Consider the following 26,831-nt stretch of genomic DNA (forward strand, 5'->3'; position numbering starts at 1 on the left):
CTGGGACTGCAGGTGTGAGCTGCCACACCCGGCCCCTGCCATAACATCTTTGCCACCTATACTTAGAATAAAGTGTTATCTTGGAGCCTGTTGTACATTGTAAAAAGAGTAAACTTTTGAAAACAAAACACACAGACACATTGTACAGCTGTATAATTTTTTTTTTTTTAAGAGACCGAGAGTCTCACTTTGTCACCCAGGCTGGAGTGCAGTGGCTCCATCATAGCTCACTGCAGCCTTAAACTCCAAGGCTCAAGGGATTCCACCTCAGCCTCCCCACTAGCTAGTACTACAGGCATGCACCACTACACTCAGCTAATTTGTTGTTGTTGTTTTGAGACAGGGTCTCTCTTTGTTGCCCAGGCTGGTCTCCAACTCTTGGCCTCAAGCAGTCCTCCCACCTTGGCCTCCCAAAGTGCTAGGGTTACAGGCATAAGCCACCTCACCTGATCTATTTTCTTTCTTTATATCCTATCCTTTAAGTTTTTTTCCATTTATATATTTTTTAACTTTTTAAACTTTTTTGTTAAAAACTAAAACACAAACACATTATTCTAGGCCTAAACAGGCTCAGGATCATCAAGATGTCACTAGGTGATAAGAATGTTTCAGCTCCATTATCATCTTATGGGACCACCTGTCTTTATGCAGCATTCATTGACTGAAAGGTCATGAATTGACTGAAAGCTCAATTGCCAAGTGCCTGTATTATCTGGGTCCAGTTCACAGCCTCTGCTGCAGTCCTTGCTTTTCCTGCTCTTGGCTGGATTGAGCAGGTCTTGAAACAGTGTCCCCGCCCCCCCCAAGAAGAGTTGCTGTAATACATTTTGAGAAACACTGCACCTAGGCAGATGATGCCTGTGACCTTGAACAATTTAGTTAACTTTTCCATGTTCCCATTTCCTTATTTTAAAATGGAAATATGCTTTTCTGTAGGGATTTTTTTAAAAAGGAAATATTAGTGCACAGTTTAGTTAACTTTTCCATGTTCCCATTTCCTCATTTTAAAATGGAAATATGCTTTTCTGTGGGGATTTTTTTAAAAAGGAAATATTAATGCTGAATTAGTACTAGTTCCCCTTTACCTCTTGAAAATACTGCAAATCAAATTTTTCAGGATAGATGAAGGAGCTGAAGTGCTTCACACTATGGTGAGTTGTTTTTGGGGTTTTTTTTGAGACAGAGTCTTGCTTGTTGCCCAGTCTGGAGTGCGGTAGTGAGATCTCGGCTCACTGAAACCTCCGCCTCCCAGGTTCGAGCGCTTCTCATGCCTCAGCCTCCTGAGTAGCTGGGACTAAAGGCGCATGTCACCACGCTTGACTAATTTTTGTATTTTTAGTAGAGATGGGGTTTCGCCATGTTGGCCAGGCTGTTCCCGGACTTTTGGCCTCAAGTAATCCACTCGCCTCGGCCTCCCGACGTGCTGGGATAACAGGCTTGAGCCACTGCATCTAGCTTGTGGTGAATTTTTAATACAGGGGAGCATTTCTGATTTAACTGATCAAAAATATCTTCAAAAAAATAAAAATGGGCCTGACATGGTGGCTCACACCGGCACTTTGGGAGGCCAAGGTGGGAGGATCACTTGAAGCCAGGAAATAGAGACCAAGCCTGGTTGATAAAGCAAGACTTAGTGTCTACAAAAACAAATTTTTAAAAAAATTATCTAGGCATGGTGGTGTAAACCTGTGGTCCCAGCTACTCAGGAGGCTGGGTGGGTGGATTATTTGAGCCCAGGAGGTTGAGGCTGCAGTGAGTATGATCATGCCAGTGCATTCTAGCCTAGGCAACAGAGTGAGACCCCATCCCTTAAAAAAAATTCCCTTCTGCCCTTTCTTTTACCTGCCTCATCAGGTCCTATAACCTCCTAATTACCCAGCTTTCAGCATTCTGGTGTGTAGGGGTCTCTTGAGGAAGACAATTTAACGTCAGATACGCCTCTGTTTTTCTCCCTTCTTTCCTCCTCACAGGATTCCTTCATTTATCTCCTTACTGAAGATTTTTTTTTTTTTTTTAAATTTGAGACTAAGTCTTGCTCTGTCGCCCAGGCTGGAGTGCAATGGCACGATCTTGGCTGACTCCAACCTCTGCCTCCCAGGTTCAAGCGCTTCTCCTGCCTCAGCCTCCCGAGTAGCTGGGATTACAGGTATGCGCCACCATGCTCAGCTCATTTTTATATTTTTTAATAGAGATGGGGTTTTGCCATATTGGCCAGGCTGGTCTCGAACTTCTGACCTCAGGCGATCCACCCACCTTGGCCTCCCAAAGTGCGGGGATGACAGGAGTTGGCCATCATGCCCGGCCGAAGATTTTCTTAAATTTGTTTTTTAAAACAGGGTCTTACTCTGTTGCCCAGGCTGGAGTGCAGTGGCACAGTCAATCATAGCCCACTGCAGCCTCAACCTGGGCTCACACAATCCTTCTGCCTCAGCCTCCAGCATAGCTGGGACAACAGGCATGCACCACCATGCCTAACCAATTTAAAAAAACGTGGTAGATACTGGGTCTCATTTTATTGCCTAGGCTGGTCTTGAACTCCTGACTTCAAGCAGTCCTCCCACCTTAGCCACCCAAAGTGCTAGGATTACAGATGTGAGCACTGTGCTCAGCCAGGAAAAATTTAATGAATCTTTTCTTTTATTAAAAAAAAAAAAATAGCCTATGATCACTTGGAAAAAACTCTTCAGAATTTATGGATGACCTAAATAAAGCCCCTTGCTCTTTATTTTTGCAACTGAAAAGGGCCAGCTAAAATCAGATCTGTGCCCGGAATCAGCTTTCCTGCCCATTCCAGTTTTTCATGATTTCCGTCTTTTCTCTACAGGAATCCGTAGATTCTCTAAAGCTTCCGTTTTCTCACAATGGCTTCCTAACCAGTAGATGTGGGGGAGGAGAAAAGGAAAGAGCCAGAGATGAGTTTGCCAGGAGTTCACTCAACTCCACTTTTCTGTTTTTGTTGTTTGTTTTAATTATTTTTATTTTATTTTTATTTTTTGATTATTTTATTTAAAAATAATAGAGATGGGCTGGCCAGGCATAGTGGCTCATTCCTGTAATCCCAGCACTTTGGAAGGCTGAGGCAGGTGGATCACTTGGTCAGGAATTCAAGACCAGCCTGGCCAATGTGGTGAAATCTCGTCTCTACTAAAAATACAAAAATTAGCCGGGTGTGGTGGTTCACGCCTGTAGGCCCAGCTACTCCAGAGGCTGAAGCAGGAGAATTGCTTGAGCCCAGGAGGCAGGGGTTGAGATTGCGTCACTGCACTCCAGCCTGGGCGACAGAGCGAGACTCCGTCTCAAAAATTAAAAAAAAAAGTTTAAAAAAATGGAGATGGGATCTTGCTCTGTTGGCCATGTTGGTCTTAAACACCTGGCCTCAGCCTCCCAAAGTGCTAAGGTTACAGGCTTGAGCCACCATGCCTGTTTTTTTGTTTTTTGTTTTTGTTTCTGTTTTTTTTTAAAGGGTCTCCCTGTGTTGCCCAGGCCTTGAGTGCAGTAGCATGATCATATCTCACTGCAGGCTTGATATCTTGGGCTCTAGTGATCCTCCCGCCTCAGCCTCCTGAGTAGTTGGGACTACAGGCATGCCACTGTGTCCAGCTAACTCCCCTTTTTTCATGAACGCTTTGAAACATGTAGAAAAGTAGGAAGAATAGTACAATAAGTGCCATATATTACCTCCTAGACTCAGTCATTGTTTGACATACTCAGATTTGCTTTATCTATGAGTGTGTATATATATAATTTTGCTGAACCATTTGAAAGTAAATTGCAGTTATCGTGGCATTTCACTACTCAGCATGCAGCTCCTAAGACCAAGCACATTAGGAGCTGATATGTTAATGAGGGAGCTTTTATATGAAAGTGTTAATATTAAGCAGGTAATACAAAGGAGCCTCAGCTCTTTCAGTTCTATGACATGGGCTTTTGGAGAAGAGAGAAGACAGGGAAGAGATCCCACAGTGGAGCACGGACTGGGGGAAGATGAGTAAAGGCTTGGAATTGAGAATCCTAGATATAATGTGTCTTGGGGGACAGTGAAGACGCCTACCTTCAGGAATGAAGGACTGATGTTTAAACATAGGGGGAGGTGAGAGGGGTGGGTGGAGGGAGTCAGTTACAAATGAAGCCGGTGACTTGATTGTTTAGGTCTTTAAACATTGTTATTGTGCAACTGTCAAAATCTCTTTAGCACAATCCCCCATACATATTTATTTCTATTTTATAAGTGTGATATATAACATATATTTCAAGGAATCTGACCAACTCTTACGACCTGCACTGCTGCCAGCCTGATCCACTTGGATTATTATAATTCCTCTCAACTGGTTTCTCTGCTTTCTTTTTGCCCCGCTTCCTCCAGCCTCTTTCATCCCAGCAGAGAGATCCCATTAGAATTGGAATCACATTTAGTCAGTCCTCTCCTCAAATCCCTCCAAATAACTTCCCTTTTCTTTCTTTATTATTTATTTATTTTTGAGACGGAGTTTCGCTCTGTCGCCCAGTCTGGAGTGCAGTGGCGCCATCTCGGCTCACTGCAAGCTCTGCCTCCCGGGTTCACGCCATTCTCCTGCTTCAGCCTCCTGAGTAGCTGGGACTACAGGCGTCCGCCACCACGCCCGGCTAATTTTTTTGTATTTTTAGTTGAGACGGGTTTCTTTTTTTTTTTTGAGACGGAGTCTGGCTCTGTCATCCAGGCTGGAGTGCAGTGGCGGATCTCAGCTCACTGCAAGCTCCGCCTCCGGGTTTAGGCCATTCTCCTGCCTCAGCCTCCCGAGTGGCTGGGACTACAGGCGCCCGCCACCTCGCCTGGCTAGTTTTTTGTATTTTTTAGTAGAGACGGGGTTTCACCATGTTAGCCGGGATGGTCTTGATCTCCAGACCTCGTGATCCGCCCACCTCGGCCTCCCAAAGTGCTCGGATTACAGGCGTGAGCCACTGCACCCGGCCATAACTTTGCTTTTCACTCTGAGTCAAAGCCTTTTAAGAGTGAAAGTCCTTTCAGGGACCACATGGCACCTCTTTGACCTCACCTTTCCCCAGGCTCCTTGCTCTGCTTCAGCCACACAGACCCCCTTCTTCTTTGAACTCCAGGTACCCTCTCATGAACTCCCATGCCCAGCCATGAGGCAGTGGTTTTTATCTGTTCTGTTTATTTTTCTCTCCCCAGAGCCTAACACATATACTGGACACTCAGCGAGTGAAAATCTGTCGAACGAGTAAATGAACGTGCCAATATGTTAACCAAAGAGAATACACACACAGTGGCTCATGCCTGTAATCCCGGCACTTTGGGAAGCATAGGTGGGTGGATTACTTGAGGCCAGGAGTTTGAGACCAGCCTGGACAACATGGCAAAACCCCACTACTAAAAATACAAAAATTAGCTGGGTGTGGTGGTGCATGCCCATAATCTCAGCTACTTGGGCTGAGGCAGGAGAATCGCTTGAATCTGGGAGGTGGAGTTTGCGTTGAGCTAAGATTGTGCCTCTGCACTCCAGCCTGGACGACAGAGTGAGACTGTTTCAAAAAAAAGACACACAGAACTTCTAAAGGATAACTTAAAAATAAATAAAAATAAGAGTTCTGGGCCAGGTGTGATGGCTCACACCAGTAATCCCCACACTTTGGGAGGCTGAGGCAGGAGGATCACTTGAGGCCAGAAGTTCAAGTACAACCTGGTCAACATATTGAGAACCCCCCGATCTCTACAAAAAAATTAAAAATATTAGTGAGGCCTGGTTGTGCACACCAGTAGTCCTAGCTACTCGGGAAGCTGAGGTGGGAGGATCAGTTGAGCCCAGGAGTTGGAGGTTACAGGGAGCTATGATCATGCCACAGCACTCTAGCCTGGGCGACAGAGACCCTGTCTCTAAAAAAACAGGAGTTACAATATTTGGTTCCTAAGTTCTAGGAAATGGTCTTGCTGTACTTAGGGTGTGGACATGCCTCTTGGAAACCAAATGATGGATGATGGAGAGGTGCCATCAAAAGGTCTTAAGTGGAAAATCCTGGTCTTAAGTGGAAAATCCTGTTTATAGCATGAAGGAGAAGGAGGAAAGTTTGAATCTGCCAGCAATTAAGCCAGGAGAACCAGGTGAACTTTGTTGCTGACAGTGGGAATAGGAAGGAAGAAATACACATGGGGAGAGATGCTTTAAAGTATAAATCCACAGTATTTGGTGACTGTGGAGGTGCAGAGGAGGCATGAGCAAAAGATGCTGGATTTGAGGGTGGGTTGGATGGGTGAAAATGGCAGAGCTTCTTCTGAGGAGTAGGAGATTTAGAAGGGGGACTTTTAGAAAGAGAGATGGGAAGAGAATAGCATGAACTGAGGTTTAGAAATGTTGAAATTCTGCTGATGAGAGATCAAAGTGTAACTTTTTCAGACATGAATGGAGATGGGGAGAGCTCATTGCTAGAGAGTCATATTTTTAGAAGTACAGTGTTAATTTCATTACAGAGAATACTACCAAATAGGGTAATTACTTAGGTGTTAAAACTAATTGTCACTGCGGCATTTCCTGTTCAGTTTCCGATAAATTTTGATTGGACATCTACGTGATGGCATTAACACATCTGTCTTTAAATACAAATGTTTAGTTACATAAACTTTTCCCAGGTGCACCCTGGGCACACTGCAGTTTGCTGGATATTTGAGCAGATACAGATCCATTTTCTTGGTGTGCAATCCATGCCAGTTTGATAATCTGGAAAGGAGACTTAAACCATTCTGTGATGTTTGCATAGTTTGCTAGTTATTTAATGACATTTGCTTTTCTTTTTTCCCCTAGAGTTATCATTACCATGTTGGTGACCTGTTCGGTTTGCTGCTATCTCTTGTAAGTAATTTTTTCTTAAAATAATAAGTAACTATTCTTGGTATTTGTAATGTGTGTGATTTACACATTTGTTTTATTGGAGCTCATCCCTCATGTAATATCTAGAAATAGTGTCCTAAAATTGAAAATATCACACTTTTCATATGCTCAGTATATTTATGTAGAGTTGTACAAATAATTCTTCTGGGAATACAGTTGCAGTTTAATTGGCACAAATATAAAGCTTATAAATAGCTGGAAATTATGATTATACTACTTTATATTTTACTATGGTGAAGTATTTATTTATTTATCTTTTGAGACACGGTCCCGCTCTGTCATCCAGGCTGGAGTGCAGTGGCGTGATCTCAGCTCACTGCAACCTCAGCCTCCTGGGTTCAAGCAAGTCTCATGCCTCAGCTACCTGAATGGCTGGGGTTACAGGCACGCGCCACCATGCCTGGCTAATTTTTGTATTTTTAGTGGAGACAGGGTTTTGCCATGTTGGCCGGGCTGGTTTCAAACTCCTGACCTCAAGTGATCTGCCTGCCTTAGCCTCCCAAAGTGCTGGGATTACAGGCATGAGCCACCGTGCCCGGTGTACTATTGTGAAGTATTTAGATCTACTTATTTCGGCCAGGCGCGGTGGCTCAAGCCTGTAATCCCAGCACACTGGGAGGCCGAGGCGGGCGGATCACGAGGTCAGGAGATCGAGACCATCCTGGCTAACACGGTGAAACCCCGTCTCTACTAAAAAAAATACAAAAAACTAGCCGGGCGAGGTGGCGGGCGCCTGTAGTCCCAGCTATTCGGGAGGCTGAGGCAGGAGAATGGTGTAAACCCGGGAGGTGGAGCTTGCAGTGAGCTGAGATCCGGCCACTGCACTCCAGCCCGGGCGACAGAGCGAGACTCCGTCTCAAAAAAAAAAAAAAAAAGATCTACTTATTTCACTGAAATATCTCACTAATGGAGCTAATAAAGCCAGTCTTTTTTTTTTTTTTTTTTTTTTTTTTTTTTTTTTTGAGACGGAGTCTAGCTCTGTTGCCCAGGCTGGAGTGCAGTGGCCGGATCTCAGCTCACTGCAAGCCCCGCCTCCCGGGTTCACGCCATTCTCCTGCCTCAGCCTCCCGAGTAGCTGAGAGTACAGGCGCCCGCCACCTCGCCCGGCTAATTTTTTTTGTATTTTAGTAGAGACGGGGTTTCACCGTGTTAGCCAGGATGGTCTCGATCTCCTGAACTCGTGATCCGCCCGTCTCGGCCTCCCAAAGTGCTGGGATTACAGGCTTGAGCCACCGCGCCCGGCATAAAGCCAGTCTTTACTGTGACTTTTGTTTATCTGATGGACAGAAATTGAGGTAGAATTTAACCAAGTAGACTAAGGATAATTTTTTAACAATTCGTTGTAAGTTGTGTGGGGAAAAGAAAGAAAGATCAGACTGTTACTGTGTCTATATAGAAAGAAGTAGACATAAGAGACTCCATTTTGTTCTGTATTTGAGATGCTGTTAATCTGTGACCCTACCCCCAACCTTGTCCTTGCAAGAGACATGTGCTGTGATGACTCAAGGTGTAAAGGATTTTGGGCTGTGCGGGGGTGTGCTTTGTTAAACAAGTGCCTGAAGGCAGCTTGCTGGTTAAAAGTCATCACCATTCTCTTAATCTCAAGTACCCAGGGACACGTACACTGCCAAAGGTCGCAGGGACCTCTGCCTAGGAAAGCTAGGTATTGTCCAAGGTTTCTCCCCATGTGATAGTCTGAAATATGGCCTCGTGGGATGGGAAAGACCTGATCGTCCCCCAGCCTGATACCCGTGAAGGGTCTGTGCTGAGGAGGACCAGTACAAGAGGAAAGAAGGCCCCTTGGCGGTTGTTGGCAGTTGAGATAGAGAAAAGCATCTGTCTCCTGCCGGTCCCTGGGCAATGGAATATCTCGGTGTAAAACCCAATTGTATGTTCTGTTTACTGAGAAAGGAGAAAACCGCCTTAGGGCGAAAGGTGGGACTTGCTAGCTCAATGCTGCTCTTTATGCACTATAAAGGTTTATGAAAATGTTTGCATATGCGTATCAAGGAACAGCACTTTTCCTTAAACTTATTCATGTCACAGAGATCTTTATTCATATGTCTTACTGCTGACCTTCTCCCTTCGATGATCCTATTACCCTGCCACTTCCCTTTTTCTGAGATGGTAAAGATAATTATCAATAAATACTAAGGGAACTCAGAGACCGGTGCCAGCATGGGTCCTCTGTATGCTGAGCGCTGGTTCCCTGGGCCCACTTTTTCTTTCTCTATACTTTGTCTCTGTGTCTCATTTCTTTTCTCACGTCTCTCATTCCACCTAACGAGAAACGCCCACAGGTGTGGAGGGGCAGGCCACCCCTTCATCTGTATCAAAATATATGTATTGATCACATACCATAAAAATAGTCTTAGGGATTTCTTTCAATTTAGGTTTTTGAGACAGGGTCTTGCTCTGTTACCCAGGCTGGAGTGGCTCAATCATAGCTCACTGCAGCCTCAAACTCTGAGGCTCAAGCGATCCTCCTGCCTCTGCCTCCCAAGTAGTTGGGACTATAGTCATGCGCCACCATACTCAGCTAACTTTTTTGTTTTTGTAGAGATGGGGTCATATTGTGTTACCCAGGCTGGTCTTGAACTCCTGGCCTCAGCAATCCTTCCATCTTAGCCTCCCAAAGTGCTGGAACTACAGGCATGAGTCACTACACCCAGCCAGGATTTCTTTCTAGAGTTTAGAACTAGTGGTTCTCTTTTTTTGAAGAGAGCTTTCTGGCTTCCTGAGACTTCAGTGGCATGGAAAGTGTTGGTGTTCCCCGAAGCGTTGTTTAGTGCCCATGTGAGGTAGGAAGCAACAGTTCTGACCCATACTATAGATGAAAGACCGTGACTTTTTTTTTTCCAGAAATATTTTAATAAAAATTGGCCATTTCCAAGAAACACCCACTGCATGCCCATCAATCAAAGAGAACCATAACAAAATAGGAAATTTACCATATAGCTGTGATTTAAAGAGAAAATGCGGACACCAGCACATCAGTAAAGTCCAGTATTAAAGTCACATTCCTGCCAGGCGCGGTGGCTCGCGCCTGTAATCCTAGCACTTTGGGAGGCCGAGGCGGGTGGATCACCAGGTCAGGATATAGAGACCAGCCTGGCCAACATGGTGAAACCCCTTCTCTGCTGAAAATACAAAAAAAAATTTAGCTGGGTGTGGCGGCGCACACCTGTAGTCCCAGCTGCTTGGGGGGCTGAGGCAGGAGAGTCGCTTGAACTCTGGAGGCAGAGGTTGCAGTGAGCCAAGATCGTACCACTGCATTCCACCCTGGGTGACAGACTCTATCTCCAAAAAAACAAAAACAAAAAACCATACATACGTACATAAAGTCACATTCCTTCTTTTTTTTTTTTTTTTTTTTTTTTTTTGAGACAGAGTCTTGATCTTGATCTGTCACCCAGGCTGGAGTGCAGTGGAGCAATCTCAGCTCACTACAACCTCTGCCTCCCAGGTTCAAGTGATTCTTCTGCCTCAGCCTCTCGAGTAGCTGAGATTACAGGTGCCCGTCACCACGCCTGGCTAATTTTTTTTGTATTTTTTGTAGAGACGGGGTTTCACCATGTTGGCCAGGCTGCTCTTGAACTGACCTCAGGTGATTCTCCCGCTTCAGCCTCCCAAAGTGCTGGGATTACAGGCATGAGCCACCACGCCCGGCCCACATTCCTTCTTATGGGCTATGATTAGGAATCTGATTAGATATCAGAGTAAAAATACAAATGCTGAACTATTTAGGTCAAAGAACCTCTACAGAAGCATCTTCTATAGAAGATGGAATGTCTTCAAAGGCATTCCAATTTGTGACTCAATTTTAGAATAAGGCAAACAGAAGACATACAAGGTGATGAAAGAGGGATTCTACAATTTTCACATACTCTGAACCTAATAAAACAAATCTAGATTCTTAAAAAATTATTTTTCTTTAAACAATTGCCAAGACTGAAATCAAAGATAAATAGAAGGCACAACAGTTTTGCTCTGGTTGTTATCTGGGTTTGGAGAATTTTTTTGTTTTCCATTTTTTTACAAATACATATTAAACATGAAAAAACTCTATTTCAAATAAACTAACAGTTCAAGAAAAGCCTATCAGTTGCATTCTAGACATTTAAAACCTATATCACAATTTAAATTTCAATGGTAAAAACAGTAGGTTTTAGAATTGTTTTGTGATCCTCTATCAAAAGAAAAATTCTATTCTTTTAATTCAGTTTTTAAACATACCAGTGAGAATCAAAATTGTCACCTTTTCCAATGACAAGTTCTCCACACCAGAAGGTAGTCATGACTCTCAAAGAAGAAACAATTTGGGTTTTTCCTGCCTTCAAAATGTTATCAAATCCTGTATTTCTCATATACTCTTGAAACACGTAGAAAATAAGAAATATTCCAATGAATGAAATATACTAAATGTCAGTAATACACAAGACACATTCCTTTGGGGAAATGGCTGTTAAAAAAAAAAAAAAAAAAAATCCAGTCTGTATATGCAAAGTAAGCAAGGAAATTCAGTCTTTTTTTTTTTTCTTCTTCTTCTTTAAAAATCCGTTACTCCTAAAATGTAATTACACAAAATTGGAAGTGAAAAACTAAAGGTCAGGGACCAGGTGCAGTGGCTCATGCCTGTAATCCCAGCACTTTGGGAGGTTGAGGTGGGCGGATCACCTGAGATCAGGAGTTCGAGACCAGCCTGGCCAACATGGTGAAACCCCGTCTCTACTGAAAATAGAAAAAAATTAGCTAGGCGTGGTGGCAGCCGCCTATAATCCCAGCTATTCCGAAGGCTGAGGCAGGAGAATCGCTTGAACCCGGGAGGTGGAGGTTGCAGTGAGCTGAGATCGCACCATTGCACTCCAGCCTCGGGGACAAGAATGAGACGGTGGCTCACGCCTGTAATCCCAGCACTTTGGGAGGCCGAGGTGGGTGGATCACGAGGTCAGGAGATCGAGACCATCCTGGCTAACACGGTGAAACCCCATCTTTACTAAAAATACAAACATTAGCCGGGCGTGGTAGCGGGCGCCTGTAGTCCCAGCTACTCGGGGAGGCTGAGGCAGGAGAATGGCAGGAGGCGGAGCTTGCAGTGAACCGAGATCGCGCCTCGCACTCCAGCCTGGGCGACAGACTAAGACTCCACCTCAAAAAAAAAAAAAAAAAGAGTAAATGAGGGCAAATAAATGTATCATCAAGAACTTATTTTAGTATGGTGATTGACCATCAGCCTATCCTACTGAATCACCTATGGAAATCAGAATAAGGGAGCTCATATCAATCTAGGTGTCAAGGATTGGTCTGTCATTGAAAAGGCCTTTGTTTTCATTGCTTTGAAGATCTCTGCGACGTGAGCAGTAAGGTCAGTGGTGGTACCTTATCAAAAGGAAAATGGGGACTGGGCGTGATGGCTCACGCCTGTAATTACTCAGCCTTTTGGGAGGCCGAGGCGGGCAGATCACAAGGTCAGGGGTTCAAGACTCCTGGCCACTGTGGTGAAACCCTATCTCTACTAAAAGGACAACATTAGCCCCGTGTGGTCGTGGGCACCTGTAATCCCAGCTACTAAGGAGGCTAAGGCAGGAGTATCACTTGAACCTGGGAGGCAGAGGTTGCAGTGAGCCGAGATTGTGCCACTGCACTCCAGCCTGGGCAACAAGTCTCCATCTAGGGAGAAAAAAAAGAGGGGGGTAGTGGGGAGAATGATTGCACAGAGGAAAGACTTGAGATTTTTTTTTTTGAGACACATTCTCGCTCTGTTGCCCAGGCTGGAGTGCAGTGACGTGATCTCGGCTCACTGCAAGCTCTGCCTTCCGGGTTCATGTCATTCTCCTGCCTCAGCCTCCTGAGTAGGTGCTGCCCGCCACCACTCCCAGCTAATTTTTTGTGTTTTTCAGTAGAGACGGGGTTTCACCATGTTAGCCAGGATGGTCTCAATCTCCTGACCTCATGATCCACCCGCCTCGGCCTCCCAAAGTGCTGGGATTACAGGCGTGAGCCACCGCGTCCGGCCAGAATGACTTGAGATTTAAACCAAAAAAGGACCAAAATATTTTGTGACTTCCTGGTTCTCCGTGGTCTTTGAAATATGGTTAATTTTCATGATATTCTCTTTAAAACAAAAGAAAACCCTTTCCCGTCAGTCTCATGTCTTGTATTTCCACTTTTTTTTTTTTCTTTCTGGACACACCGTCTTGCTCTGTTACCCAGGCTGGAGTGCAGTGGCACTACCATAGTTCACTGCAGCCTCAAACTCCTGAGTAGCTGGGACTACAGGCACACACCACCACACCTAGCTACTTTTTAAAATTTTTAGTAGAGACGAGATCCTGTTGTATTGCCCAGGCTAGTCTTGAACTCCTGAGCTCAAGCAGTCCTCTCACCTCAGCCTTCCAAAGTGCTAGGATTACAGACGTGAGCCAGCACGCCCAGTCATATTTCCACTTTCAAGTATAAAATGAATAATTGGATTTGAGCCCTTGCCTCTTGCTGTGTAGACATTAGTCCATTTTTTCCTTTGTTCCCAAGTTCTGGTGACTCCTCTACTGACAGTGGATCAGCAATGTTAGTGGTGTATTAATAAAGGTCATACACAGTGTTCCAACAGTAAATGCTTCTGGAGGCCATTTTATTGGGAAATCAGCTGGATAGTATTGACTTTATGAAATCATTTCTCTTTTGTTTCTTTGAAATCTAAACATCCTTTTTAGCATGATATCTGAGTGAAAAATGTGGACGGAATTCAAACCCCAAATATTTTACATACTTTATTCCACAAAGGAGTGAGATTCTATTAAAAAACAAAATTGAAATTCAAAGGAAACTTCACTGTTTGGCACTGGTACATTTTCTTGAAAATGCCCCTTTTCAAGTAAGGCACGCCCAAAGAGCCTTCGGCTTTCCTAAACAAAGTCATGTTTTGAAATGCATTCATGGACTTTTAAATTGCCTTCTGTTTGTTGCAGTTTTTTCTGTTGCCAGTTTGTTCTAGTTTAAAGTTTGATTCCGTGAGGTTCAACTTGTTTGAGCTCTGTATAAATTAGGTTCTCTGCCGGTAGAACCCAGTTTCTGTTAATAGTTCAGCAGAGGAAAATCTGAATGTTACATCTGGTACCCTCTTTAAGGCACAAGATCACTTTTGTCTCTTAAACATACAATCTTGTTAAGTTACTATACTCTATTTCTGGTCTTAGGTTAATTTTTAATGTCGAATTATGTTGTTGTTTTCTCAGAGTCACCAAGCTCACATGAAATTAGAAATGTATTGCGAAGACACAGTTGTTTCTTGGAAAACATGCTATGTCTTAGCACTTGACTAACTGTAAATCTTACTGGCATCATGATATAGGAAAATAAATACTAAGAATCAGGAGACCTAGTTTCTTTTAGGCAAAAGGATACTTGGCACAATTATGTTGTAGGGTGGTTTTGTGAGTTTTAAGTAAGATGCTGTGTGTGAAAACTTACAGTAAAGCACAACAAAAATTAAAGTAATATTATCAGTGAATTTTTTTTTTTGGTTTTTGTTTTTGTTTTTGTTTTTTTTGAGACAGAGTCTTACTCTGTCGACCAGGCTGGAGTGCAGTGGCGAGATCTCAGCTCACTGCAGCCTCCACGTCCCAGATTCAAGTGATTCTCCTACCTCAGCCTCCTGAGTAGGTGGGACTACAGGTGTGCGCCACCATGCCTGGCTGTTTTTCATATTGTTAGTAAAGATGGGGTTTCACCATGTTGGCCAGGCTGGTCTCAAACTCCTGACCTCAAGTGATCCACCCACCTTGGCCTCCCAAAGTGCTGGGAATACAGGCGTGAGCCACCAACCCCAGCCAAACAGTGATTTTTAAAATAATTAATTTTAATTCAAAGGACTGTGTTGCTTGTAAGCACAGTTTGCTTACAGGGCTGGTATAGTGAATATTTTACTTAGCCTTATTAGAATTCATGCAGTCAACGTATATTTATTTAGCATTAGTAGGCACTGGATCTGGACACTACTAAAAATACAAAATTAGCTGGGTGTGGTGGTACAGTGTAGCAGTGAATAAACAAAGCAGACAACCTCCCTGTCCTCTTTAATGAAGAGAAGCAGATAAAACAAATCAAGAGCCAAAGAGGCCCAATTACTCCCCTCATTGTCCTTCATTCACTTCCCAAACAGGTTCCCCCATCCACTCATTTCCACAAATACTTACTCAGTTATGACCTCAGAAGATTCCCCCTTACCCATTCATTAGCCCCCTGTTGCTGTCCATCACACAGGGACCTGCATAGCCCACAGAACCTCAGCCTTACATGTCTAGGAATTTGCAAATCCAGAGCTGAGCCTCACCTCCCTCACTGGCCTTTCTGGGTCCTGGCTCTAGAGCTAGTTTGAGCACAGGGTATAATCACCTCTCAGGGGCCTGGGTGCACTGCTTTGGTTTCCAACCAAGTAGCCACACGTGGTGGCTCACGCCTGTAATCAGAGCACTTTGGCTTATCGGTTTCAGGGCTGCTCTTTACTTTAACATCTATTTCCTTTTTAAACTTTCTGGTGTTGAGCTTTTTTTTTTTTTTTTTTTTTTTTGAGACGGAGTTTCAGTCTTGTTGCCCAGGCTGGAGTGCAATGGCTCGATTTTGGCTCACTGCAACCTCCGCCTCCCGGTTTCAAGCGATTCTCTTGCCTCAGCCTCCCGAGTAACTGGGATTACAGGCATGTGCCACCACACCTGGCTTATTTTGTGTTTTTACTAGAGACAAGGTTTCTCCATGTTGGTCAGACTAGTCTCAAACTCCTGACCTCAGGTGATCCGCCTGCCTCGGCCTCCCAAAGGTGTTGAGCTTTTTAAACATACTATTTTCTCTCTACAAAAGTGGATAGATGAGGATAATGACCCTTCATTTGCTTACCACCCACCTTCAAAAATGATCAGCTCATGGCCAGTCTTGTTTTATCTCCACACTTTTCCTCTCCACCCCAGATTATTCTGAAACAAATCCCAGACATATCAGTTCATCTGTAAACATTTCAATGTGTGTCTCTAAATTTTAAAAGTACAACCACAATACCATTATGCACAAAAAACTTAATTTCTTTATATCATCAAATATCCTCTCATATTTAAATTTCTGTAATTGTCTCATTATTTTACAGCTTGCTGGAATCAAGGTCCACATAAAGACCACACATAGCGATTGGTGGATGTCTCTCAAATATCTCTTTATAGGTTTCTTCTCCGTATCTTTCTCTTTTTTCTTGGAAATTTTAATAGAAAAACTAGGTTGTTTGCCCTTTAATGTTGCAGTCTGGTCTTTGTTAATTGCCTCGTCATGGTGGTAACACATGCTTCTGTATTTTCTGTGAATTGGTAGCCATAGCTAAAGGCTGATCAGATTTAGCTTCAGTTTTTTGACCAGTCTCCTTCATAAGTGGTATTGAGTACTTCCAAGAGGGGTACATAATGTCTGATTTTTTTTTTTTTTTTTTTGTATTATTGGCCATCATTTATGATATTCTGTTTCTGTAACTTCTTGTTCACTAATTAGCTAGACTATATCCAAAACAGAAGCCAAGTCTGGTGGCTCAAGTCTGTAATCTCAGCACTTTGGAAGGCTGAGGCAGGAGAATTGCTTGAGGCCAGGAGTATGAGACCAGCCTGGGCAACATGGTGAAACCCTGTGTCTGAGGAGGAATCAACCATAGGGGAATTGGAGGCAGGGCTTTCTGCAAATGCAAAGGCACTGAGGGGTAAAGAGCTTGGGATAGCCGGGGACAGGGGTATCACACCTGTAGTCCCAGCTACTTGGGAAGCTAAAGCAGAAGGATCGCTTGGGCTCAGGAGTTTGAGACCAGCCTGGGCAGCACAGCAAGGCCCTGTCCCTTTTTTCTTTTTTTTAAAGCAGCTTGGAATGTTCTGGCAGGGTAGTGTTGAGCTTAATAGTGAGGTGGGGAGTGGTAGGTTCAGAGTTTATGTAAGACCCCGGCCAGGTGGGATTTTATGGGCTGTGCAGGTCCTTGTGTGATTGACAGCAGTAGGGGTCCGAAGGACGAGTGAGGGGGAATCTTCCAAGGTCATAACTGAATAGGTATTTGTGGGAACAAGTGAGTGGGGGAAACTGTTTGGGAAGTGAATGAAGTGGTTATGAGGGGAGTGATTGGGCCTCTCTGGCTCTTGATTTTTTTTTACTGTCTGCCTCTCCTCATTAAAGAGGACAGGGAGGTTGTCTGAGTCGTTAATTCATTGCTACACATCTAGTGCCCAGATCCAGTGCCTGCTGATGCTAAATAAGGAGTTTAGGTTTCATGTTAAGTGAATAGGAGATGTTTTAAGATTTTTAATGAAGGAGTGATTTGAATGGGATGATCACTCTGGCTGCTCTGTGGAGAACAGACTGTTTGCGGGGAGAATGGAAGCAGGAACACCTGTCAGGAAGTGACTGCATGCATGCCAGTGAGAGATCACCATGGTTTGGTCTGAGGTGAAGAGAGGCACACAGATTTGAGAGCAAATTTGGGGGGTAGAATTTATTGGTTGTACTGATGGATTAGATGTAGGAAGAATCAGAGATGGCTCCCAGTTCTAGGTTGGGCCATTTACTAAGATGATCCTGACTTGGGACAGGATGAATTTGAAGAGAGATTCAACTGGTACATGCTAATTTGGACTGAGATGGCTGTAAGATGCCCAAAAGTTGTCAAACAGGAACTTAGCTATAAGCAGAGATATTTGAGGCCATGAGAACACACAGAATTACCTAAAGCAGTGGTTCTTTGCTGGGGTTGCTGTTGGCATCCAGGGATAGAGGCCAGGGATGCTGCTGAACATCCTGTACTGCACAGGACAGCCTCACTTTCCCCCATTGAAGAATTGTGCAGCCCAAAATTTCAATAGTGCTGAGGTTGAGAAACCCAGACCTAAGGGAAGGGGTGTAAGAGAAAAGTAGAGAAAAGATCTGACCAAACCTGGGGAATGCCAACATTTTGATGTTGTGTAGATGAGGAAGAGTCAGAAAAGGGCAAGCTTGAGCCTCCTTTGGTGAATAAGGGTGGTGACTGGGAAAGCATGAAGGGATCAGGGTGGTAATCAGCAAGTTTGCACTTCATTTGCCTAAGGATGTGCGGTTGCACTTCTTTAGAGTCAGCTTTTCACAAGGATGGGTGAAAATTGTTAGGAGGCAGCACAAGGGGAGCAGAAGATGTTACTAACCCCAGTCACCAAAGCCTGAGATATCGGGTGTGTAAAAATAAGCAGCCTTCTCTGCTTGAGAGAGCCTGGTGAGAAGGGATGGGAAGCTGGGTTTCAGTTAAGCTAGAGGGAAAGTGCTGGAAGAGAAGGAGATACATAAACAAGTAGCAGATCATTGAGCAAGATTTACAAAGAACACAGTGGAAGGATTTGGAAGAAAGGGGAAGATTTGGAAGAAAAGGAAGTGATGCACCGTTGTTGCATCAAATGGTGAGATGAGCACAGAGCAGTCTGGGGATGGGATCATAATAGATGGTCAGGAGGCTTCAAATGCTGGTAAAAATTGAGGTAAGGAAAGATATGAGACCTATTGAACTTAGTTTGTATATTCCATTATTAGGCGAGAACTGGAACCTGAAGGCTTTCCACAATAGCTTGGCAGGGGAGAGGATTTTGGCAGTTAGGCATGACTGCTTCTTAAGGCTGTAGGCACTAAAATGGTACAGGTCATGCCTTGTTTTTATTTTTCTGTTTTCTTTTGCTTTTTTTCCCCCAGTATAGACATCCAGTTGTTGCTGCACCAGCTTTTGAAAATCCTTTCTCCGTGAAACTGCTTTGGCATTTTCATCCAAAATTAGTGACACTGTCTCATGAGTCTGGCTCTGGATTATCTCTTCTGTTCATTGATCTCTGTCTGGCCTTATGATAATATACTGTCTTGAGTATTGCAGATTTATGTTAAAATTAGAAAGTGTGAGTCCTCCATCTTTGTGCTTCACGATTGTTTTGGTTATTCTAAAATAGCCACATATATTTTAAAATCAACTAGTCAGTTTCTACCAAAAAACAAACAAACAAAAACCTGTTGGGATTTTAATTGGGCTTATGTTGAATATATCAATTTGAAGAGAACTGACATCTTAATGATATTGAGTTTCTAATCTCACTGGTGTCTCCATGTCCAGCCTCATGGGATCTCTCCATTTATTTAGGTTTTCTTTTGTTTCTCTCAAAAATGTTTTGTGGTTTTTGGTGCAGAGATCTCACATGTCTCTTGAGTTTTTGGGGTTTTCATTTTCAACAGAGCAGGATGGTCTCGATCTCCTGGGCTCAAATGATCTGCCTGCCTTGGCCTCCCAAAGTGCTAGCATTACAGGCGTGAGTCACTGTTCCTAGTATGTCTCTTGTTATTTTAATGTATCAAATATTTTAATGTATTTCCCCCCGTCCCCCCCCCAGACGGAATCTTGCTCTGTCGCCTAGGATGGAGTGCGGTGGTGCCATCTCGGCTCACTGCAAGCGCTACCTCCCGGGTTCATGCCATTCTCTTGCCTCAGCCTCCCCAGTAGCTGGGACTGCAGGCGCCCGCCACCACGCCCGGCTAATTTTATTTTATTTATTTTTTTTTTTTTGAGACGGAGTCTCGCCCTGTCGCCTAGGCTGGAGTGCAGCGGCTTGATCCCGGCTCACTGCAAGCTCCACCTCCCAGGTTCTCGCCATTCTCCTGCCTCAGCCTCCCGAGTAGCTGGGACTACAGGCGCCCGCCACCACGCCCGACTAAGTTTTTGTGTTTTTAGTAGAGACGGGGTTTCACCGTGTTACCCAGGATGGTCTTGATCTCCTGACCTCGTGATCCGCCCGCCTCGGCCTCCCAAAGTGCTGGGATTACAGGCGTGAGCCACCGCGCCCGGCCATTTTAATGTAATTTTTGATGCTCTTTTAATGAAGTAGTTAGTAATTTATCAATTTTATTAATCTTTACAAATAATCAAATTTTTATCTTGGTTACTTTCCTATATTTTTTTGTCCTTCTATTTCATTGACATCTGCACGTTATTATTTCCTTCTTACTTTGGATTTAATTTTGTCTTTTCTAGTGTAAATATTTAATACAGTAAAATTCCCTCTAAGCACTGCTCAGCGATATCCCACAAATTTTGATAAGGTATATTTTCATTTTACTCCGTTTGAAATATTTTCTAATTTATCTTGTAATTTCTTGGACCAATTGGTTATTCAGAATTGTGGTGATTAATTTCTAAATATCTGGTGCTGTTCTAGATGTCTTCTTATTGTTAATTGATTTCTCATTTAATTCCATGTGGTCAGAAGACATACTTTCTAAGATTTCAATCTTTTGAGATTGGGACTTCTTTTATGCATATGGACTATCTTGACAACCATTTGTGTAAAGTTGAAAAGAATCTATATTCTGAAGTTGTTGGTTGTAGTATTCTGTATCAGGTCAAGATGGTTCAAATTTTCTATGTCTTTTTTTTTTTTGTCTACTACTTTTAATTATGAAAAGAGGGATACTAAAAATTACCAGCTATGATTGTGGATTTTCTTGTTTCTCCCTTTCTTTCCTCTTGAGTTCTGATTGATTTATCCTTAATTCAAGATACAACCCTTTAGGATCCTAGTTGTTGGAGGAGGTGAAGATTTTATTAAACTCTACTCTGGGCCGGGCGCGATGGCTCACGCCTGTAATCCCAGCACTTTGGAAGGGCTGGGGCGGGTGGATCACGAGATCAGGAGATAGAGACCATCCTGGCTAACACGGTGAAACCCTGTCTCTACTAAAAACACAAAAACAAAATTAGCCGGGTGTGGTGGTGGGCACCTGTAGTCCCAGCTATTCGGGATGCTGAGGCAGGAGAATGGTGTGAACCCGGTAGGTGGAGTTTGCAGTGAGCCGAGATCATGCCACTGCACTCCATCCTGGGCGACAGAGCGAAACTCAGTCTCAAAAACAGAACAAAACGAAACACTCTTCTCTGGATGGGCCCTGGGCTTTGTCTGCTGTTTCCTGTGCCCTGTGAGATCTGTAAACAAAAGCTCAAGTCCATCTTGTTTGTTACATACACCCAAGGTGTAGAAAGCAACCTGTAGTCACCTTCCTCTCTGAGTACTTGCCTTCAGTTGGGTTTTGGGGGTTTTTTTGGCCTGAGAATTGCTTGAATTTCTTTTTTTTTTTTTTTTTTTTTTTTTGAGACGGAGTCTCGCTCTGTCGCCCAGGCTGGAGTGCAGTGGCCGGATCTCAGCTCACTGCAAGCTCCGCCTCCCGGGTTTACGCCATTCTCCTGCCTCAGCCTCCCGAGTAGCTGGGACTACAGGCGCCCGCCACCTCGCCCGGCTAGTTTTTTTGTATTTTTAGTAGAGACGGGGTTTCACCATGTTAGCCAGGATGGTCTCGATCTCCTGACCTTGTGATCCGCCCGTCTCGGCCTCCCAAAGTGCTGGGATTACAGGCTTGAGCCACCGCGCCCGGCCTGAATTTCTTATTAATACATTTGAGATGTTTGTTTGTAGGGGACGGAAAGGGAAATCTAGGCACCTGGCCCAGCGTATTACTTGCTATATGGAAAAGTTTATTTTTCTTAGTCTGACTTTATGTTTTCCTTTATAGTCTGGCAGATAAGAGGAATTTTTAGACTTTGAGCTGGAAGGTCTGGTATAGAATATAAGTATGGAGAGAAAAAAGGAAAGGTATTTCACGTTTGGAATTGGCAAAAATAGGGTATTTTCCTTTGGTAGTGAAATAGCCATAGGCTGGCATTAGGTTAATGGAAAACACGTTTATGACTTTTTTTATTTTTATTGAGATGGGGTCTCGCCGTGTTGCCCAGGCTGGTCTTGAACTCCTGAGCTCAAGCATTCTGCCTATCTCGGCCTCCCAAAGTGCTGGGATTACAGGCATGAACCACCGCAGCCGGTCATGTTTATGACTTCTAATCTGAAGCTTGGTCTTCTCTTCCAAGCTCTTATGGCTGTCAGAATTCAGTTCTATGTGCTTATAGAGCCGAGATCCAGGTTTCCTTGCTGGCTGTTAGTTGGGACCACTCTCAGCTCCTAGAGGCCACCTTCATTCCTGGCCATATGGCCCCTCCATTTTCACAGCAGGAAAACAGAATCTCCTTTGTGTCAAATCATCTCATCCTATAGCAGTCTGGAGTCTAATAAGGAGATAGAAACCACATAGTCAGTTAAGCAGGGGAAGATTAATATAAAGAATTTTTTTTTTCTTTTGTGGATTAGGTAGCCGCACAAACCAAAATAGGTTGAGAGAGATTTCAGAATTATTGTTAATTATGGCAAAAGAGTTACTAACAGATATAAAGAAACTATATTTGGTTCCCTAGGACTGAGGGAGAGTACCCAAAGAACAGACTTGGAAGGGATTCAGACCTCACTGGAGAAAGTATGGTTGAACCCACCAGATAGCAAAGGAGTTTGTTGGTTTGGCCAGACCAGGGTTTGCCTGGAGTTTCTGGGCAAGCAGTTGGCCTCTTCTGGAGTACAGGCAGGGGGAGAGGTCATCGTGGGCATGGATGTAGTGGAAGTCCCCGTCCCTGTATGAGCAAGAGACCTTCAAGGCATGTATGCCGTGCAGGGGCTTTGCTTAACATGTGGAGAAGGTTCTGAAGTTATTGCCAGGCCGAGGCTACAAGATCAAAGAGGTACCACTTCTGGCCTCAAGCCTTAGTAGGCTTCACCAAATGTCCTCACACCCACTCCACAACCTCCAGGCTACGCCTGAAATGTCCCTCCAGCTTCCTCTACTGAGAAAGCTTAACAGCGTGCTCACTTTAGAGGAAAAATAAAGTAATTCACTTGTTTATCACAGAGCACACATTGAATTGCACTTCATTTGCCTAATCTTCAGAGCTGAGAGGCAATAAATTCGTGACTGAAACACACACTCCAAATGTCTTCGTCAGGGACGGTCCTGTTCCTTCTTCTTTTTTTTTTTTTTTTGAGATAGAGTCTTGAGGTCGCCAGGCTGGAGTGCAGTGACGCAATCCTGGCTCACTGCAACACTCTGCCTCCCAGGTTCAAGCGAGTCTCCTGCCTCAGCCTCTCAAGTAGCTGGGACTACAGGCGTGCACCACCATGCCCAGCTAATTTTTGTTATTTTAGTAGAGACGGGGTTTCACCATGTTTGCCAGCATGGTCTTGATCTCTTGACCTAATGATCTGCCCACCTCGGCCTCCCAAAGTGTTGGGATTACAGGCATGAGCCGGGCGCAGTGGCTCACGCCTGTAATCCCAGCACTTTGGGAGGCCGAGGTGGGCGGATCACAAGGTCAGGAGATGGAGACCATCCTGGCTAACACGGTGAAACCCCATCTCTACTAAAAATACAAAAAAAATTAGCTGGGTGTGGTGGCGGGCGCCTGTAGTCCCAGCTACTCGAGAGGCTGAGGCAGGAGAATGGTGTGAACCCGGGAGGCGGAGCTTGCAGTGAGCAGAGATGGTGCCACTGCACTCCAGCCTGGGCGACAGAGCAAGACTCTGTCTAAAGAAAAAAGAACTCAACTGAGGGCTGGATGGGTGGCTCATGCCTATAATCCTAGCACTTTGGGAGGCCAACGCAGGCAGATCACTTGAGGCCAGGAGTTGGAGGCCAACCTGGGCAACGTGGTGAAACCCTGTCTCTAATAAAAATAGAAAAATCAGCCAGGCATGGTGGCATGCACCTGTAATCCCAGCTACTGGGGAGGCTGAGGCATGAGAATCACTTGAACCAGGAAAGCGGAGGTTATGGTGAGCCAGGATCGCACCACTGCACTCCAGCCTGGGCGACAGAGTGATCCTGTCTCAAAAAATACAAATTAAAGAAAAAAAAAAAAACTTGTCTGAAGCCACGTCCAGTGGTGGCACCTCATGCCTGCAATCTCAGCTACTCAGAAGACTGAGATGGGAAGATTGCTAGAGGCCAGGAGTTCAAGACTACCCTGGGCAACATAGCAGGATTCTCATCTCAGAACAAAACAAAAATTCATCTGAATAGGTCACATTCACTCAGGATAGCCACTTTCCTTTTTTTTTTTTTTTCTTTTTTAAATTTTTTATTTATTTTTTATTTTGAGACAAGAGTCTTGCTTTGTCACCCAGGCTGGACTGCATTGCGCAACTGGGCTCCCTGCAACCTTCACCTCCCGGGTTCAAGCAATTCTCCTGCCTCAGCCTCCTGAGTAGCTGGGATTACAGGCACGTGCCACCACGCCTGGCTAATTTTTGTATTTTTAGTAGAGATGGAATTTCATCATGTTGGTCAGGCTGGTCTCAAACTCCTGACCTGGTGATCCACCTACCTTGCGCTCCCAAAGTGCTGGGATTACAGGCGTGAGCCACTGCTACCAGCCTGGATAGCTGCTTTGTTAAAGCCAGCTGTATCAGATAATATAATCTAACCATGGAGTGACTGTCCTGTCAGATTCTCTGAGTTTTATACAGGGTGTATACTGAGGGGTGGAACCTCGGGAGAATTGAAATCTGTCTGCCACAGAGTGGGTGGTCGCGGGAGAGGAGGTGGAGATGAGAATGACTCAGTGCTACAAGAGAAACTCCTTTGTGAAGTAAATAGGTTGTAGTTCATTCTGTAGCTTGAATACATTTTTAGCTGTCTTACAGAGAAAGAGAAGGAATAACCAGTGTTTATTGAACATCTATTTGTCAGCCACTGCATAGGGCACTTTACTTATATTATCTCTTTAAATCGTAATACCTTGAGGCAAGGATTATTATCACCATTTTACAACAGGAGACACTGGGCTTGGGGTTGTAAGGACATTTGCCTGGATTCAGTTCACCAATATTTAGTGTTGCTGGAATTAAAATCCAACTCTGTCTAATACTGAATCCCATGTTTTCTAGGAGCATCTAATAATGTTGCTCCTCTGGAAAGTATTTGTATCATTCAGTTGGGATGAGAGGTCGTTTTAGTGGCGCTAGGGCAAATCACTTTCCTGCATTTCTGCTGTCTCTCAAGGAGCTCACCGACAGAGGTCACTGCTGTCATGGCCCTGGCTGGAGGGACAGTGGATCAGAAGAGAGGTCCTGGCCAGGCTTCCCCATGCCAGCAGGGAAGCTGAGACTGCTCAATCTGTGTGTCACCGGGAAGTAACCCGTGCCTTTGTTCCCTGTTCTTATATCTGAATGTGGAACAGAAGAACAAAGCAGGGCTTGAGAGAGCTGAGTGTAGTGGCGAGGGCATGGTTTATGCTGGGAGAGTTCTAGTAACCAAGAGCAGAGCTCCTAAGAAGTAGCCAGGGAGGGTTTATAATATGAAGGCACTCATGCATATCTCTATGAAAACATACTCTACTACTCTCCTTGGTGTATTTCTCACAGCTCCTGGGTCCCTTTGGGTTGGCCCCTCAGCCAGCTCCTTTTCACATCCTCAGAGGCTGACATGGAACATGGCACTGCTAAATGATTGTGGAATAAATGAAAGAATCCCTAGGCTGCCTGATTTATCTTTTTTTTTTTTTTTTTTTTTAAAGACAGGGTCTTGCTCTGTTGCCCAGGCTAGAGTGCAGTGGCATGATCATAGCTCACTGCAGCCTTGACCTCCAGGGCTCAAGTGATTCTCCCACCTCAGCTTCCTGCGTAGCTGGGACTATAGGCATGTGCCATCAAGCCTGGTTAATTGAAAAAACAAATTTTTTTTGTAGAGACGGGGGTCTCACCATGTTGGTCAGGCTGCTCTTGAACTTATAGGCTCAAGCAATCCACCTGCCTCAGCCTCCCAAAGTGTTGGAATTACAGACATGAGCCAGCACACCTGGCCTGTTTCACCCTTAATACCTATAGAAACAGCCTAGTATAATGAGACTGAGGAGTCCTGGATTCCCCCCTTCCAGCTTCCAGCTTCCCCCTTCACTAATTCGCTGTGGGGTATTAGTAAGCTCACTAGGACTTCATTTCCTCATGTTTAAAATGCAGAACTTAGACTTGACCTCAGATCCATTCCAGCTCTGCAGTTCTCTGAAGACACTGTTGCACCCTAGCTGCCTCAGTTGTTTGAATAATCTCAGATTGGTTATTAGGCTGGCCCTCAGGTTATGAAGACATGCGGTACAGTTTGGGCAAACATGAAAGTACATTTAGTTCCTTTTCTTGTACACATGAAGTAATAGATTCATTGGAATATGATCTCTTCCTCCACCCACTTCCATCAGTTCAAAGTGGATTTTTTTTTCCCATCCAGTTCTCTGCATGTTTATCAGCTTTAAAGGGAAATTTTAAGTCAGGAGGTAGTCAGAGGGGCAGGCACAAAGTTCAGTGGGTTAGGGGGGTAAATTCCTCTCTGAAATTTCAAATGAACCGGACTAGACTTTCCCAGGTAATTTTTTTTTTTTTTCCTTTTTGAATCTTGCTCTGTCACCCAGGTTGGAGTGCAGTGGCATGATCTTGGCTTACTGCAACCTCTGCCTCCCAGGTTCAAGTGATTCTCCTGCCTCAGCCTTAAGTGAGGTGTGGGTGTGTGTGTGTGGGGGTGTGTGTGTATGTGTGTGTGTACTTTGATAACCATATACAGAAGAGTGAAATTGGACCTTTCCTGTCACCATATACAAAAGTCAACTCAGGATGGATTAAAGATTTAAACAAGGCCCAGGCACGGTGGTTCACACCTTTAATCCCAGCGCTTTGGGAGGCTGAGGCTGGCAGATCTCCTGAGGTCGGGAGTTCGAGACCAGCCTGACCAATATGGAGAAACCCTGTCTCTACTGAAAATACAAAAAATTAGCTGGGCGTGGTGGCGCATGCTTGTAATCCCAGCTACTTGGGAGGCTAAGGCAGAAGAATCACTTGAACCTGGGAGATGAAGGTTGCAGTGGGCTGAGATCGTGCGCCATTCTACTCCAGCCTGGGTAACAAGAGTGAAACTCCATCTCAAAAAAAAAAAAAAGAGAAGAAAAGATTTAAACATAAGACCTGAAATTATAAAACAACTAGAAGCAAACATAGGGACAACTCTTCAGAGCATTGGTCT

General features: G+C 44.4%; 1 protein-coding gene across 1 annotated transcript in view; it reads left to right on the forward strand.

The window, feature by feature from the left end:
- ATP6V0E1 (ATPase H+ transporting V0 subunit e1) overlaps positions 1–26,831 on the forward strand; it is a 49,317-nt gene that overhangs the window by 3,001 nt on the left and 19,485 nt on the right. The window contains exon 2 of the mRNA XM_005558539.4: positions 6,795–6,842. Within this exon, the coding sequence (XP_005558596.1) occupies positions 6,795–6,842 (48 nt within the window). The remainder of the gene's footprint in view (positions 1–6,794; positions 6,843–26,831) is intronic.

Source organism: Macaca fascicularis, chromosome 6 (genome assembly GCF_037993035.2).
Source record: "Macaca fascicularis isolate 582-1 chromosome 6, T2T-MFA8v1.1".
NCBI lineage: Eukaryota > Metazoa > Chordata > Mammalia > Primates > Cercopithecidae > Macaca > Macaca fascicularis.